Genomic DNA, 16,678 nt, shown 5'->3' on the forward strand with positions numbered 1-16,678 from the left:
AGTGAAAGAGTTACAGTTTACAGCACGGCTGATAACACCTCCACATCATGAGCTGTTATTATTGTGGATATACTTTGAGGTGTGGAGCCTGGAGGTGGAATGCAGACACTACAAGGCCACCCCTATGACTCAGGCCGGCTCATACCGCCTACTGCTCCCATTCCCAAAGTGAGGAGTTGTCCAGGAGAGCCACATGAGAAACGCAGATCCTGCTCATACAGGAATCAGGGATATAGCATCACGGCAATAGCTGTCAATAGCATCAGATTAATCTAGCAGTTCAAATTTAAATGAAAACCTATTTCCTAGAATAAATACTTAATGAAACAGATAGTCTCTATCATATTAAATGGACTATAAAAGAATCTTACCAAACTGGAGTAGAGATATCAGTAAATATTGCCGTTTTACATCTTTTACCTTCAGCCGCCATTTTGTGATTGTCTTTGTGCTCTCTCAGAGATCACCTGACCAGAAATACTGCAGCTCTAACTGTAACAGGAAGAAGTATGGGAGTAAAGGATGGAACGTTGCCCATTAATTGGCTGGGTCAGTGGATTAGGTCAGTCAATCCAATGGACAGTTGGTCAATTTAAATATCATCATTGGTGCCATTGAGACCTTTGCATCCAAGGGCCATGCTAAAAATCAAAACGACTACCTCCAAAAGGAGATCCAGCAAAATGAAGGGTGCTGCTTTTGTACAGACACCACAGCTTGAATGCCCTCTAATATTTATAGAACTCCCGTGTGAAATGTGACATTCCTGACAAGCGGATGTCAAGTAAGTTTTACTTTCACTTTTGTTTTATTTTGTAAATTTTCAGTAAAACATGTTTTTTTACCATGCAAACTCAGTTACAGGCCAATATTCAGTCAAATCCCTATTATATACATACAATAATTCTTTAAGTTAATACTTCAGTCCTAAAACATGCTAAGAGACAATCTTCCAAGGTGACTTTAAACAGTTTCTTAAAATTCAGTATAAAATAAAGAATGTGTATAATAGTCCACATGCTCTCTGCCTGGAAACCGGTAACACTCCATTTAACACTGGTGTGTGTGGGAAAGTTACTGTATCAAGCCACACCATAAATAATAGGTAATTAAATCGTTAACCCTTTCTTTCTTAAAAGGAGCTTGAATACCACTGTTAAGGTATAGATTCCTAGCCAAATTATGGATGAGCTATTACAGGGGCTATATTCTGATCAAAGGCTTAAATATCCCCATCAAGTCCTGGGGGATGATGGTAATCCTGTGGCACCTGCAGAAAGACTGGGGTTAATCTGCTGATTGCATGTTTTTAATATCATCAAATTAAAAAATAAACATGACATAGAGCCGCGCCTCTTGTGTCATCCTCCTTACTCTGAGTCACAGGAAAGGGATCAAGAATATTTCGTTATTGTTCCCAGCATTCTATCCCAATACACTCAACAGGACTGGCTAAAAAATGACTGAAAGCCCTGTGAGAATGTGGCGGGTATTGTACAGACTAGGTTCCTTTAAAAAACATTAGGGTTCCATCTACTAACTATATGTTTTAGCTGCAATTTATAATGCATAAAAACAAGAATATAATAAATTATACTGTATTTAAAATAAGAAATAGGGAAAGAACAAGGCAATATGACTTGTTATATATATTGTACACTGGCTTACCCCACCACTAGTTATAATTAAGTTGACCACACATGGACCACAGTGCAGGACGTCAGTCCAATCTGCCCACACACACACCTAAGCAGCTTATTCAGACTGACCAATGCCCCACAAGTGTAGAATTAGATCACTGAAAAGCTAAGTTTTCTCATTCTGTCCTAAAAATTTTGGTGGGATCCCCTACCCTTCATCAACCTCTCAGGTTAACCTCGGTCTTTCCTGAAAACTATCTCATCATGGAGTGGAACTAGCTTGCCCATAACCACTGCAAAGGCTGAACTGGTTGTGTCCCTGATCCTCTACAATACTCTATACTCAAGCTATACAACAGGGCAAACAATACCCACTGTTTAAATCTTTCCTCCACCAAGTTGGGCAAGTCTGTCTCTTTTGCACTCTTCCTCATTCTACTGGAGATGACCACCACATGAAAGACACTCTGTAAAACGTTTGAGGGACAAAACCAGCCTTTGAAAGTGATAGCTTGGGTACCCTTTGTTGCTAAGTTTATCAGAAACCCTATTAATGCAGTGTCGGGTCAGGGAAGTGCCAGTGCGGGCAGTTCCACCTCTGAGCACACATCACCATTAATAAGGGATAAAGAACGTTAAGCTGTCTTGAAACCACAGTTCTAGCCATCCCTTCCACCAATACACCAGAAGAAATTTAGTACTGGGCCCCATCTATAGAGGCTTACATACTAGTGTCCAATTCAAACTGTCCTGTCCAAACTAGTAAAGCATCAGTGTGTATATGCCCTGGATAGGATCATTGATTAAAAGACTTTTAGCTCATATTCAGTGCCCAGTGGAGAACAAAATCTACAGGGTTCATACGCAAATAATTACTTTGAGGACACACTCACCAGGATCTAACAAGAAAAACCTAAAATATTGTACAGGGTGGGTTACATTTTCCTCCTGTCACCTATGGTATATGTGACATGCACCAGGAATTTTCCACTTGTTTATAAGTGTGAACCCTTGAGTTTGTAGCTTAGTGTCACTTTTATCTAGACTGTCCCTCTCAGCATGTGCCAGAAGCCTCCGCCAGGACCGTCCCATCTATCTGGATTGTTTGTTGTATGGTGCACACAACCATGTCTCTACTGGTTCCCTGTGAAAAAGGAGGTTTTATTTTGGCTGACCAACTGCATTTTGAGAGGTCAGCTAAGAAAGTACAACCATTCTGGTTTTAAAGAAAGATGAGTAACTTCAAATGATAAAAAATAATAGAGTTTCTGAATTATTCATAGAAAAGTTATGAAAAGGAGAATATATGCCGTACATGAACTACATCCTAAAAAGCTTGCCCATGAGCCAGTCTTTCTGTTATTCAAGGAACTTTTCAGGTACAATATCAGTTTTGACACTACTACCTCTGGATGCCACTCTCCTAGAACATTCACATATGGCCCATTAAAAGGGGATTATTAGAAATATATTTCAAGCAGTTTAAGTGTTTTTCTAATATGTCTTCTGCCTGTGTATTCACATGGTTACAGACCCAAAACGAGAAGTTATTCAGTATAGAGATCAATCGGTATCTTTGAGCTCATAGGAAAAGTGGGTTGGCTGGGCTGTCTAGTGTGGAAAATACACCAAACCTATACAATAAGAAAACTCAGCACCAGAGTAGATAAATTCGCTGCATATATTTACATTACTATGGAAGCTTCTGCATTGCATACCCTGGCTAAGATTTTCCTTATGCCAGACATGTCCTGGCTCAGTAAAAGCTCCTAACGTCCCTCCAGATCAAGTCAGCATCTTATTGGCCCATGTATTGTGCCTGTAGATGGAACTGCCTGACTGATATCTGTCTGACATTCGGCAGATAACGACTGGGCAGGTTTGAAAAGTCAGTTGGATGAGGACCGCATCTGAGTGTTGATGATGTCCTCTTCTGACCAATCACCATAAACCGCCTAAGTTATAATCTGATCTTTAGCCCAGCTCCAAAACAATCAGGCCAAATGAATCAGCATATGGGGGAAAATGTGTTTCTTTGACATGGACTGCTGCAGAACAGCACCCCTAGAGGTCATGAATTGAAAAAAATGTGCCTGTTGATTATGGTGAATTATCAAGCTAAACACTGCCAAAATATGTAGTAATATGGCAATTGTAATGTCATTAAACTAATTTAAAAATTAAAATAATTGACTCCAGCCAAGTAGTTCAACAAATTATTTTCACAGGCTGGCTGTTCACATAAGTAATCTCCATTTTTCCCATAGTATGTTGGGTAATGGAATGCATGGGAGACAACTGGATAAAGTGAGTCATAGAACGATCTGTTGAATGAATACCAGAAACTCAGGGTATAGCTAATTCAAACACAATGCACTTCAATTATGTGAGCAGCCAGTGAACACCTAGTAGGAATTTAATTATTTTTTATTTTAAGCTTTTATTTTAAGCTTAAAAAATATACTGTACTGTATATGTATGTGTATATATATATATATATATATATATATATATATATATATATATAGACCGAAACGTTGGAGAAAGATGCAATAAAAGATTGTTTGTCTTATATCAAAGGGAGTGCTGGTCTGTGAAATATTGGTGTATGCAAGATTTACCGTGCACCCCTGCCCTTATCAAGATTGATCTTGGAGTGCGGATACTCGTTTGGAAGATATATATATATATATATATATATATATTACACAAAAGCCATGAATATCTTGTAGGAGTTCCAAGACCTTTATATGGTCATGGAACTCCTCTGTAACTTATAATATCCTTATATTTTACAAGAGGGGGTACTTTATTCAGTATATATATATATATATATACTGTATATATATATATATATATATATATATATATATATATATATATATATACACACACAGTATATATATATATAGATATATATAGTGAATAAAGTACCCCCTCTTGTAAAATATAAGGATATTATAAGTTACCGAGGAGTTTCATGACCATATAAAAATACGAGGCCGAAGGCCGAGTGTTTTTATACAGGTCATGGAACTCCGAGGTAACTTATAATATCCTCATATTTTACAACTGGGGGTACTTTATTAATTATAATACACAAATTTTAGTGAGTCATGTGACAGAAATTACATCACTACTCACCGTTTATAACTGATGACATCACTACTCACCGTTTATAAGGATATAATTTACAAGATATTCATGTTTTTTGTGTATTATATATATATATATATATATATATATATATATATATATATATATATATATATATATATATATATATATATATATATATATATAAAGTTTCAGCTGTGGTGCACTCCAGTCAAGCGTTCTCTTCATGCCTGGGTGCTGTCAAATATATTGTAGAAAGTAGTTCCCCAAGATTGACGCACTCCAGGACTTCATAATGCAGTTTAGAAAAGAAAATTTATTGTCAACGTTTCGGTCCCGTTCTGGGCTTGAGAAAGGCCCACAACGGACCGAAACGTTGACAATAAATATGGTTTCTAATCTAAGAAAAAACTCGAATGAAAAAAACTCAGGTCATCGAGTTTGGAGTTAACAACGCAAAAACTCTAATTGATAGACTTTTCAGCAAGAAAACTGAAATCGCTCGAGAAAAAACCCCCCCGAACATCATGAAGGCTATTAACATCTTCAAATGGTTCAAGGGACCTCTGCCATTGACTCCTACATGACCTCGACAAGTTTTGGATGGTGTATTTTCAGATTTAAGCTATTTCCAGGGTCGGGGTATAATAAATCTCAAAAAAAAAAAATGAATGTACTTTATTTTATACATTTCACTAAAGTTCTGGCTTGGGCCTTTTTCAAGGTTTGGAATAAAGCACCTTAAAGGGCAAGTCAACTCCAAAATAAAAAACTGCCTAACAAAAGAAAACATAATTCTAAGCAACTTTCCAATTTACGTTTATTAAAATTTGTCAGTTGCTGTTGAAGTTATTTGCAAAAACAATTGCTAGTGAAAGCAGCATTTGCTAAATTCCTAGTTGTTACTTTTTAAACAATGTTTCAAAAGTCTTAGTTCCCCAGCAAAGACAGGTCTGTTAATCAGTTGCCTTGTCTTACATTGTATCAACAGTCTGAGCCACCAGGGCAGAGAATAGACAGGGACAGACACTGCTTTCAATAGCAATACATTTACAAGTAACTTTAAAACCATAGAACATTTGTAATGAATGTATATTGCAAAGTAGTTTAGAATTATGTTTTCTTTTATTAGGCAAAACAAAAATATTTTTTGGCTTGACATTCTTTTTAATATATTGGGTACTGGAATGTACATGACCTTTGTATGTATATGTATTAAACCTTTATGTTTACATATAGTGAATAAAGTAGCCCCTTGTAAATGATAAGGATATTATACATTACTTCTAATATCCTCATATTTTGCAACAGGGGGTACTTTGTTTTTTATAATACACAAGTTTCAGTGAGTCATGTGACAGAAATGACATCACTAATCACCGTTTATAACTGAACGTTTGTGTATTATATATATATATCTATATATATAATACACAAAAGCCATGAATATCTTGTAAATTACATCCTTATAAACAGTGAGTTCTGATGTCATCAGTTATAAAAAGTAACTTATAATATCCTTATAATTTACAAGAGGGGGTAATTTATTCACTATATATATATATGTATATATATATATATATATATCATTGATAATACAGCAGTAAGAATACAAACAAGTGATCCACTTATAATATCCTTATAATTTACAAGAGGGGGTAATTTATTCACTATCTATATATCTATATATATCTATATATATATATATATATATATATATATATATATATATATATATATATATATATATATATGACATTGATAATACAGCAGTAAGAATACAAACAAGTGATCCACTGTGTGTTAAAGCTGAGTGTTTCAGAATGTTTTTTAGCATGTGTGCTGATTAAATCCCCCCCCTGAAATTAATGACATTCAGACATTACTGTCCCAATATACATACATATATATATAGTGAATAAAGTACCCCCTTTTGTAAAATATAAGGATATTATAAGTTACCGAGGAGTTTCATGACCATATAAAAACACGAGGCCGAAGGCCGAGTGTTTTTATACAGGTCAGGAAACTCCGAGGTAACTTCTAATATCCTCATATTTTACAACTGGGGGTACTTTATTTATTATAATACACAAGTTTCGGTGAGTCATGTGACAGAAATGACATCAGAACTCACCGTTTATAACTGATGACATCAGAACTCACCGTTTATAAGGATATAATTTACAGGATATTCATGGCTTTTGTGTATTATATATATATATATATATATATATATATATATATATATATATATATATATATATATGATTTTATTCCTAGTCTGGAGAGATACAAGCCATACGCTGACTCAGAACAGGCAGCCAGGACATTGCAAGAAGAATTTCCTAAGATTAGGTCTAAAGGTGTTTTGTGGAGGTGTCACATTTGTGCCAATGTTCTTAGTGTGATGCAATGTAGCGTCGTGTATGTAACGTACTGCAGTGCCTCAATTTATCCAGCAGTGCCAGATGCATCACAGGGAAATAAATGTTACAGAAGAGAGATTAAATGGCATGTGAAGCCTCATGGTTGATGGAGGGGAGAGATTAAAGGGGATGTGAGCCTCGTTTGCTAGAAGCGCATTAGCTCAAAGAAAAATAGGGCACTTGCCTGGATTAGGGAACATGGCTAGACAAATGGAGACACTCCAGATACTGAATTACAACTCTGGGATGCGGTTAACATCAAAAACATAATGCACTGTGTCTGGTACCCCAATTCTCCTTTTAGATTGTAAGCTCTAGAAAGCAGAACCCTCCTCTATGGATTAATATCTGAATGTAACTTGTCAGTTTGATGTGCATACACTTTTCAATTCCTTTAAAGGGGTTGTTCACCTTTAATTGAACTTTCGTATGAAGTAGAGGGTGATATTCTAATTTGCAATTGGTCTTCATTTTTTGTCATTTGAGTCATTTAGCTTTTTATTCAGCAGTTCTTTCAGCAATCCTGTTGCTAGGGTCCAATTTACCACAGCAACCATGCACTGATTTGAATAAGAGACAGGAATAAGAATAGGGGAGGCCTGAATAAAAAGACGAGTAATAAAAAGTAGCAATAACAATAGATTTGTAGCCTTACAGAGCCTTTGGGTTTTTTTAGATGGGGTCAGTGACCCCCATTTAAAAAGCTGGAAAGGGTCAGAAGCAAAAGGCAAATAATTCAGAAACTAATGAAAATAAATAATGAAGAATTAGCCATTCTAAAATATACTAAAAGTTAACTTAAAGGTGAACCACCCCATAGCATCAATAATACCCAGGTCATGGGGTACCACAGTGTGACGGAATGTGCCATCAGCAACACAGCTACAGGGGGGACACAGCATGGTACATGGTTTGAGCCTGACAATTTGCAGCCTGTAGCTCAGTAAGAACCTGGGAGAGAGGAGCAGGTAGTCACACACCGAACAGGGATAGTGGGAGGGGTTGGCACAGACAGGAGCAGGATCCTAGAGAAGCCCAGGGCGCAAGAACCTACCCAGTAACAGGATCATGCTTTCCCCCGCGGTGGGCAGATTCATCTTGTCACTTCAGGCGGGTGCAGCGAGGCAAGTACAGTAAGGTCCCCCCAGTCTGAGGCAGTAACAGTCACCCCTTGCGCTGTCACCAATAGATCACTCCGGGCGGCTCACTCACTGGAAACTGCCAGGGTTGTATTAAAGGTACAGGCGCTCTTCCGTTGGGGCAGTTAGTCTTAAAAAGATAAAAAATCAGTCAGTGGTAAAAAAATAATAATAATAATAAAAGCAGTCGCTTCGCTGCCGGCTAAATATGACTGATTTCCATAGATAGTCCCATGTTGGTGAGGAAGGAACTAAACTTTGTACAGGAGTTTCCCAGGTGTCCGTAGCCCAAGCGAGCTGAGGAATCAGAGCTGTTCCCCGTAACGCACACAATTCCAGCACTCCTGTGGCAACAGCTTGCAGCGCACTTAATATCTCCCTCTGGCTCGCGGTGCCTTTCCTGGAGCGTGCCAAGGCTGTGAGGGAAGGGGGGTGTGACGCTTTTCGGTGGCTGAGATTATATTGAGAATTTCCCTGGTTCCCCCCCACTGTCAGAGCTACTGAACCAGAACCTCCTGCCTGGCCTGAGTGTAATAGGTGAGTGTTATAGAGCTGCCACTGCGAGCCCAAGCGCCTGCTCCGCCCCGCCCACTTCTCCACATACAATCCCTTCACGTGAATCATGTTATGAGACGCTAGTGCTGCCCTGGCAAAAGGGACAATGGTTGGCTGTAGCTACCTACTTCAACTCTCATAATGGCGTGTGGCACCCCACAGCTTCATGTTTGTAGTCCCAAACCTTGCAGGTTGCCATGTGGGCCAACAAACAGGGTTGCCAAGTCTTTATTCTCAAAACCAGCCTATGTCAGCTACAAAACCAGCCCAAAACTATCCAAGAGGCACTTAAAAAGTAGCCCAAAAATAGCACAATACGTGCAGTAAAAAAATAAGGTCTAAAAGACAAATGAATATATATATATATAAAAGCCTTTTTAAAATTTTTCCATGAAGCGAAATGGGACAGATTTGCCCATCACCAGGGGCGTAACAAAATTGTCTGAATTTGAGGAAAGCCACCGCAAAATACGAGAATGCTTCACAAATTAGTCCCATTGCATGCAGGGTATTGTAGTCTTACATTAAACTTGGCAGTTGGCAAATTGTTAAGCAAAAACTACATTACCCAACATGCATTGGGAGTAGGGATGCACCGAATCCACTATTTTGGATTCGGCCGAACCCCCGAATCCTACCTGAAAGATTCGGCCGAATACCGAAACGGAATCTTAATTTGCATATGCAAATTAGGAGTGGGAAAGGGAAAACCTTTTTTACTTCCTTGTTTTGTGACAAAAGTCATGTGATTTCCCTCCCTGCCCCTAATTTGCATATGCAAATTAGGATTCGGATTCAGTTCAGCCAGGCAGAATCCGAATTCTGCTGAAAAAGGCCAAATGTATTCGGTGCATCCCTAATTGGGAGACACAGGCTTGACAAAGGAAAACTTTGGCTGGTTTCCAAAGTACAAACCAGCAAAAGGCCCAAAAAGTATCCAAAATCGGTCCTTGGCTAGTTTGTACTTTCAAAATCCACCTGGGCTTAAAATTAGTAGCCCAGTTAGCCTGGAAAACCACTAACCTGGCAAACCTGCGGTAGGGTGTTAGTGATGCGAGAGGGATGAAACCGTGTAAGGAATTGGCGTAACTAGGAGTTATTGGGACCTCTAAACTAGTTTGATAAATATATATTGGAATAGTTGAACTGTCAGTGACATTCTGGGTCAGTGTTGTCAGGTCTAATTTTCAAAACCAACCAGAGTCAGCTACAAAACTGCCCAAGACTAGAAGGGAGGCACCTCAAAAGTAGCCAAAAAACAGCACAGTATGTGGAGTGAAAAAAAATAAATGAATATATGTGAAAATATGTCTTTTTCAAATTTTCACTGTTTTACAAATTTTTCCATGAAACAAAATGGGGCAGATTCGCCCATCGCCAGGGGCGTAACTACAGAGGGGGCCCAGGAGATATAGGGGCCCCATAAGGCCCTAATACAGTACATAAACAATATCAATATATATTGGTAAAACAGCTCTGCCTCTAGATACTTTGGTGACCAGCAGATTTTTGTCCCAAAATTGTCTGAAATTGAGGAAAGTCACAGGAAAATGTGAGAATGCTTAAGAGTGATGGGAGACTGGGGTACAGAGCCCAAAATCTGGTAACTCCCGACTAGTCAGTCAGGACAAGTCAGTCCCATTGCATGCTGGGTATTGTAGTCTTACATTAAACTTGGCATTTGGGAAATTATTAAACAAAAAATACATTACCCAACATGCATTGGCACAGGACAAGAAAAAACTATGGCTGGTTTCCAAAGTACAAACCAAAAAGTAGCCCAAATCTGTACCTTGACTAGTTTGTACTTTCAAAACCCACCTGGGCTTTAAATAGCCCAATGTGGCTGGAAAACCACCAACTGGCCAACCCTGTTCTGGGTCCTTCAGCCACCTGAACCTTTTCTTCCTCTTCCCAGAGTACAACATGGTATTTACCCCTTTGCAAATGTTCCACTTGTGTATTTAGTATGGGATACCCCCAAAGCAAAGGTAACACTGAGCAGCCCAATGTGTGACCCATGAGGCGCAATATCAAGTGCTTTACAAATACACTGTACCCTCTGATTTGTTCATGTCATCAGGGCCTCCTGACGTGGCCCCAGTTAGCAGGGACCTTTCCCAAGGAGGCCCCGAATAAGAGGCCATCAGTCATTGGCCCCTGTGGATGGTGGGGCACTTATATCAAGTAGAAAGGGACCTCAACAAAAAAAATGCTTAGGCACACATGGTCACACCCTGATCCATCCAAGCCACACCTCTTTATGCCAAAGCTGTCAAACCCTTGCAAATCTGTTGGTTCTGGCTGTAAGTTTCCATAGACAGTCACTATTTATTGGGCTGGTGGGGACAGTTTGGGCCTCCATGTGGGTTGTTTGGGCCTCTGTGTACTTAAAACTGCCCAATGGGATGTCCCCCCCATCCCAAATGCTAACTGAATGTGTCCCATAGCAGTCAGAAAGAAGATCATTTTGTTTTTTTATTGCAATGGGAAAGGGCTTGCCAACCATATATGTCAGTGTATGGGTGGGAAACAGATGATTCATTTTTGTTTGCATATCAATAAATAGCAATGATATTGTTGCATTCAGCTGTACTATTTTCCTTAGGGTTGCCACCTGCGCAGTATTTTATTAGCCAGGCAAATAAAAGTGATGCTTGCTTTCAATGTTAATAATAGGGCAGACAATAGAAATATAGGAAGACTGGTATTTTTTCCAGAAAAGTTGTCAACTTTAATTATCCTATATATTTTTATGCAGTGGCAGATAGATAAAAGGGGGCACAGTTTAGGTACAAGATGGTGGGAATTAAGTGAGGCGGAACCTGGGTGGGCAGGGGTGGAGCTGTCCGGGTAGTGGATGGGGCACCACTCAGTCCCAGGGTCTTATGTTTTCTACTGCAAGTGGGTGAATCACCAGTCCCTTTTGCCCTGTCTTGCTTGAACACTTTCATTCCTGCATGTAGCAGGCAGGCAATGGCCCCCACTAATTCAAAGAGTGTGCACCACTCCCATTCCTAGATGAGCAGCTTGGAACTTAAAAGATGTAAAACGGGGGCTTTTACTTAAAGGGCATGTAAAGGCAAAAAAATAAAATCCAATTTTTACTTTCTTTAATGAAAAAGAAACCTATCTCCAATATACTTGAATTAAAAAATGTGTACCGGTTTTATAAGAAACCTGACTATGCAGTGAAATTCTCCCTTCATTTACTGCTGTGGATAGGAATTGTCAGATGGTCCCTAACTTCTGAGCAGGGAAACAATCATACCTATGAACAGCAGGGGGAGCCCCCGCCTTACTTCCCAGCCATGCAGAACTCAAGCAGCTTTGTTTATGACGATCCCTAAGCAGCCCAGACCACACTGAGCATGTGCACAGTCTTAGTCTTGCAAAGATGTATAACAAAGTTACAAGATGGTGATCCCCTGTAGCCAACTTTGAAAGCATAAATTATTTGTTTTGACAGAGGACTCAGAGAAATATTACTTTGAGGGTTTACTGGTGTATTTATATAAGCAATTGCTTTCTTATACCAGCCTTATATACCCCCCACAGACTCACACACACTTGCCACACACCAGCATTCACTATATAGCTGTATAACTATGTGTAATTGTACTCATTGTACCTGGAAGTGAAGTCTTGATGTGTGCTCCAGTGTGCAGCAGGTTTTCTCAAACATAGTGTGACAAACGTAGTTATCCAGGGAAAGGCTGGCTTAGGCCCTGCTCAGATGAGCTCTTTTCCATGGAACGTCAGTTCACTTGTCCTGTGTCAGCTGGCTGGTACAACAATAGTGCGCTCTGTGTTGCTGCTGCTGCTGCTGGTTAACACTCCTTAAGCTTTTTTAGCTGCAGGTTTTAAATCACCATCAGAGGCATAAAGAGCCCATTTACTATTGCAAGTGCAAAGTGCTAAAATGTAAGTAAGTTGTAACACAATTCCCAAAGGTACGTGAAGTGACGAGTGCTGTCACTTTAACACCAGCCTCATATTAAATGGTTGGTTCAACTTCGTTAGCTTTTAATATGTTATAGAATGGCCAGTTCTTAGCGACTTTTCAAATAGACTTCATTTTTTTTTTCTTTTTTATAGTTTGAATTATTTGCCTTCTTCTTCTGACTCTTTCCAGTTTTCAAATGGGGGTCACTGACCCCTTCTAAAATCAAATACTCTGTAAGGCTACAAATCTATTGTTGTTGTTACTTTTTATTACTCATCTTTTTATTCAGGCCTTCGTCTATTCATATTCCATTCTCTTATTAAAATCAATGCATGGTTGCTAGGGTAATTTGGACCCTGGCATCCAGATTGAAATTGCAAACTGGAGAGCTGCTGAATAAAAAGCTAAATAACTAAAAAAATAAATAAACAAATAAAAAATTATAAATTAAAACCAATTGCAAATTGTCTCAGAATATCACTCTCTACATCATACTAAAAATTAACTTGAATAATTGCAATTAATTTAGGTGCATGGCAGGCCCATGTAAACCAGGCCTACCAGGTTTTCTCCCACTCTGACCCTGCACCCATTACAAAGTTTGTACTCCCCTTTGGGGAAACAATAGTATTACTGTATTGTATGTGCACATAGAAAGGACCAGTAGTGCAGAAAAGAGACAGATACTGCTTTAAATGTTAATTACATTTACAAACAACCATAAAGCCACTGAATATGTATTAATATTACATAATGGAAAACTGCTTTGAATTTGCTTTCATTATAGAAAATGTTATATTTGGGTTTACAGCCGCTTTAACATTAACTTTTACTATGATAAAAGACAGTCTGTAATTTGTCTCCTTTTTATTTGAATGTTTTTTTTTTTATTGAACTTGTTCTACAACTAATAAAAACAATAAAACCATAATCCTCATTTTTAAAAATGGGGCAAGGTTCAAAGTGTCATATTTTTGCATTTAAACCTTGTTCCACTGCAGTTTGCAATTAGTGCCCAGATCCCAGAATGGAGCAGAGTTTTCAACAGTGCACAGATATCTGTTATTCTATGGCCCTCAGCACTCCTACATTTGCTCCTAGCCCTTCTATACCTATTCTTCTAGATCCCCTTTATACTTGGCCTTCTGTAGCACCCATAACTCTGGAATTATCACCAGTCTGGACATGATGGCAGTTGCAACAAGGTACTGTTTTATTATTACAGAGAAAAAGGAAATCATTATCAAAAATGTGGATTATTTGGATAAAATGGAGTCTATGGGAGACAGCCCTCCTGTAATACGAAGCTTTCTGGATAACTGTTTTTTTTCGGATAATGGATCTCATACCTGTATATGAATTCACTGCCTGTAAGCACATGGCCTTGTGAAGAGAAAAAGCTATCTACATGATAAATTATGTATTTTTGCTTCTATGCTGCCCCCTATTGGAAATTCATATTTATAACAGAAGAAAATAAAGAAAGTGTCAGAAATAAAGAGCAATTGAATTTATAATAATACTAGGAAATTTTTCAAAGTTTCTAGGAACCGAATGTTAACTTGTTAGCAATACAGTACTTCTGGGCAAGAGTCTGGTAAAGCACTAGATGGGGAAGCTCAGTCTCTAGGCCTTGCCACATTAATACACATGTGAAAGGCTTTTTGCAGCAGGTGAGATAATATTTTATGCTGTGAGTGTTGTGTGCCACTGTAGAGCTTAGTTACTGGCTGACTTAAAGGAGAACTAAAGCTTAACTAAAGAAGTAGGCTAGAAATGTTGTACATTATGTTATGGGCTTCTGTACAAGCCAATGGCAACCATAGCCCTTTAGGAGTAAAGATCTGTGTCTCCACCAAAAATGCCTCAGTAGCTCCCCATCTACTTTTCTGCTGATTCACTGCACATGCTCTGTGCTGCTGTCACTTACTGAGCTTAAGGACCCACTCACAAAATACAGTATATACAGAATAAATATGTCACAATATAAGGCTGATTAGTAATTAATACAGATAATTACTACATGACAGCACATAAACCAATGCAACTAGCATCAGAATTTAATAATCAGCCCTGTAGCATCATCTTATATTACAGACAAACCTCATTTTCTGCTTGATAATTTGCGACAACCCCTAAACTTAGCTTCTCAGCAGCTGCTCAGAGCCCACTGAGCATGTGAGTGTCACAGACACCTTCCAAGATGGTGACCCCCTGTGACAAGTTTGAAGTCCTGGATCTTTGCTGCTATTGAGAAGCCGAACATTAGGCTGGTGCAATAAGTTCAGTATATTAAAGATGGCATTTTTAACCATAATGAATAAATCTGCCTGTAAGGTTTCAGATTCAGTTCAACTGAACACTAAGGGGCCTATAATTAACGTTTGTATTTTTCTTTTTTTGTGATTCTAACGGGTGCTAAAAATCTTGCATGTGAATAATGGTTTTAAAACACAACATTTTCTATACTTATTAAGTGTAAAAACCCACTAAAAAAATCAAATGTAAAAGTACGCCATCTAAAAGCTGCCAAGGTCAGTGGGAGCTGACCTCTTTGAAACCTCTACTTCAAAGTTTTTTTGATGACTTTCTATGCTAAAGGAAAGCTATACAACCAAAATTAAAACTTAAGCAACAGATAGTTTATATCAAATTAACTTGCATATTAAAGAATCTTACCAAACTGGTATATACTGTATATTTAAGTAAATGGTCTGTGTGCTGCCTCAGAGATCACCTGACCAGAAATACTGCAGCTCTAACTGTAACAGGAAGAAGCATGGAAGCAAAAGACAGAACGCTGTCTGTTAATTGACTCATTTGATCTAACATGTATGGTTTGTTTGTTTGGTTTGTTCGTGTGCACTGTGAATCCTACGATCCCAGGGGACAGGACTCATTTTTTAAAATGGCCATTTTCTATTTATGATTACCCAATGGCACATACTACTAAAAAAGTATATTATTATGAAAATGGTTTATTTACATGAAGCAGGGTCTTACATATAGGCTGTTTTATGTTATATATATTTCTAGAGACCTACATTGTTTCGGGGCCGGGGGTATAGTTTTCCTTTAAAGAGGATTTTGAGGTTTGCATATTCTTACTCGGATTCATTCTGTATTTTTATTAATGCTTGATTTTATATTCGGATATTTTAATAAATAAGTAGACATTTGTGCTTTTTTTTTTTAATGTGAGTTTAGTCGTGGTTTAAAAAAAAAAACCTACAAATTCTGATTTTGATAAATAGCCCTCCCTCCTCCCTGGCTATATCCAAATCTTGCTGAGATGTTGCCAAATCCTGAACTGACTTCATTTAAAAAATCTGCTATAAAATTAAATCTACCTTGAATAACTCTAAACAGGCCATTGGTGAAGCATGGGAAAATTAATTGTTCTGAGTGACTATTAAAAAAAGAAATGCTAGGGTTTAGCCAGAAATAGAAGCTATAATTAGAAGAAAGCTGTAATTAATTGCCTTAGTATGTTCCATATAATTCCTGGATTATAATCTGACCATTGCACATGGATGGAATCATTTATGAGCCTAGTTTTTTTGTTCTTAAAGGTGCTTTTTCATCATTAGCTCAATGATTAGGGCTTGCGCCGAACATACTTTTTGCCTAATGTTTTTATTAGAAAGTAGCTTTTGTCATTTCTTACATAAACAGGAAAAATACTGAAAATGAATGTAAAGTCACATTTTGTACCCTTAAAAGCACAGTCAAGATTGTTCACTGCCTGAGAAGCCTTTGTATATTAAGCTGCTTTTTATTTCAAGAAAAGCTGCACTTGATGCTGTTATTACAATAGAATTCCCAGTATCCCCTGGCAGTAGGCCCGGACTG

The 16,678-nt window shown here is 38.1% G+C and overlaps 1 protein-coding gene across 1 annotated transcript in view; it reads right to left on the minus strand.

Moving 5' to 3' along the window:
* The window catches only part of tgfa.L (transforming growth factor alpha L homeolog), a 39,094-nt gene extending 30,440 nt beyond the window's left edge, over nt 1-8,654 (minus strand). Inside the window, 1 exon segment of the mRNA NM_001095304.1 lies at nt 8,241-8,654. Within this exon segment, the coding sequence (NP_001088773.1) occupies nt 8,241-8,283 (43 nt within the window). The 5' untranslated portion in view covers nt 8,284-8,654.
* Between the last annotated feature and the right edge of the window lie 8,024 nt (nt 8,655-16,678).

The sequence above is a fragment of the Xenopus laevis genome, chromosome 3L (genome assembly GCF_017654675.1).
Source record: "Xenopus laevis strain J_2021 chromosome 3L, Xenopus_laevis_v10.1, whole genome shotgun sequence".
Lineage (NCBI taxonomy): Eukaryota > Metazoa > Chordata > Amphibia > Anura > Pipidae > Xenopus > Xenopus laevis.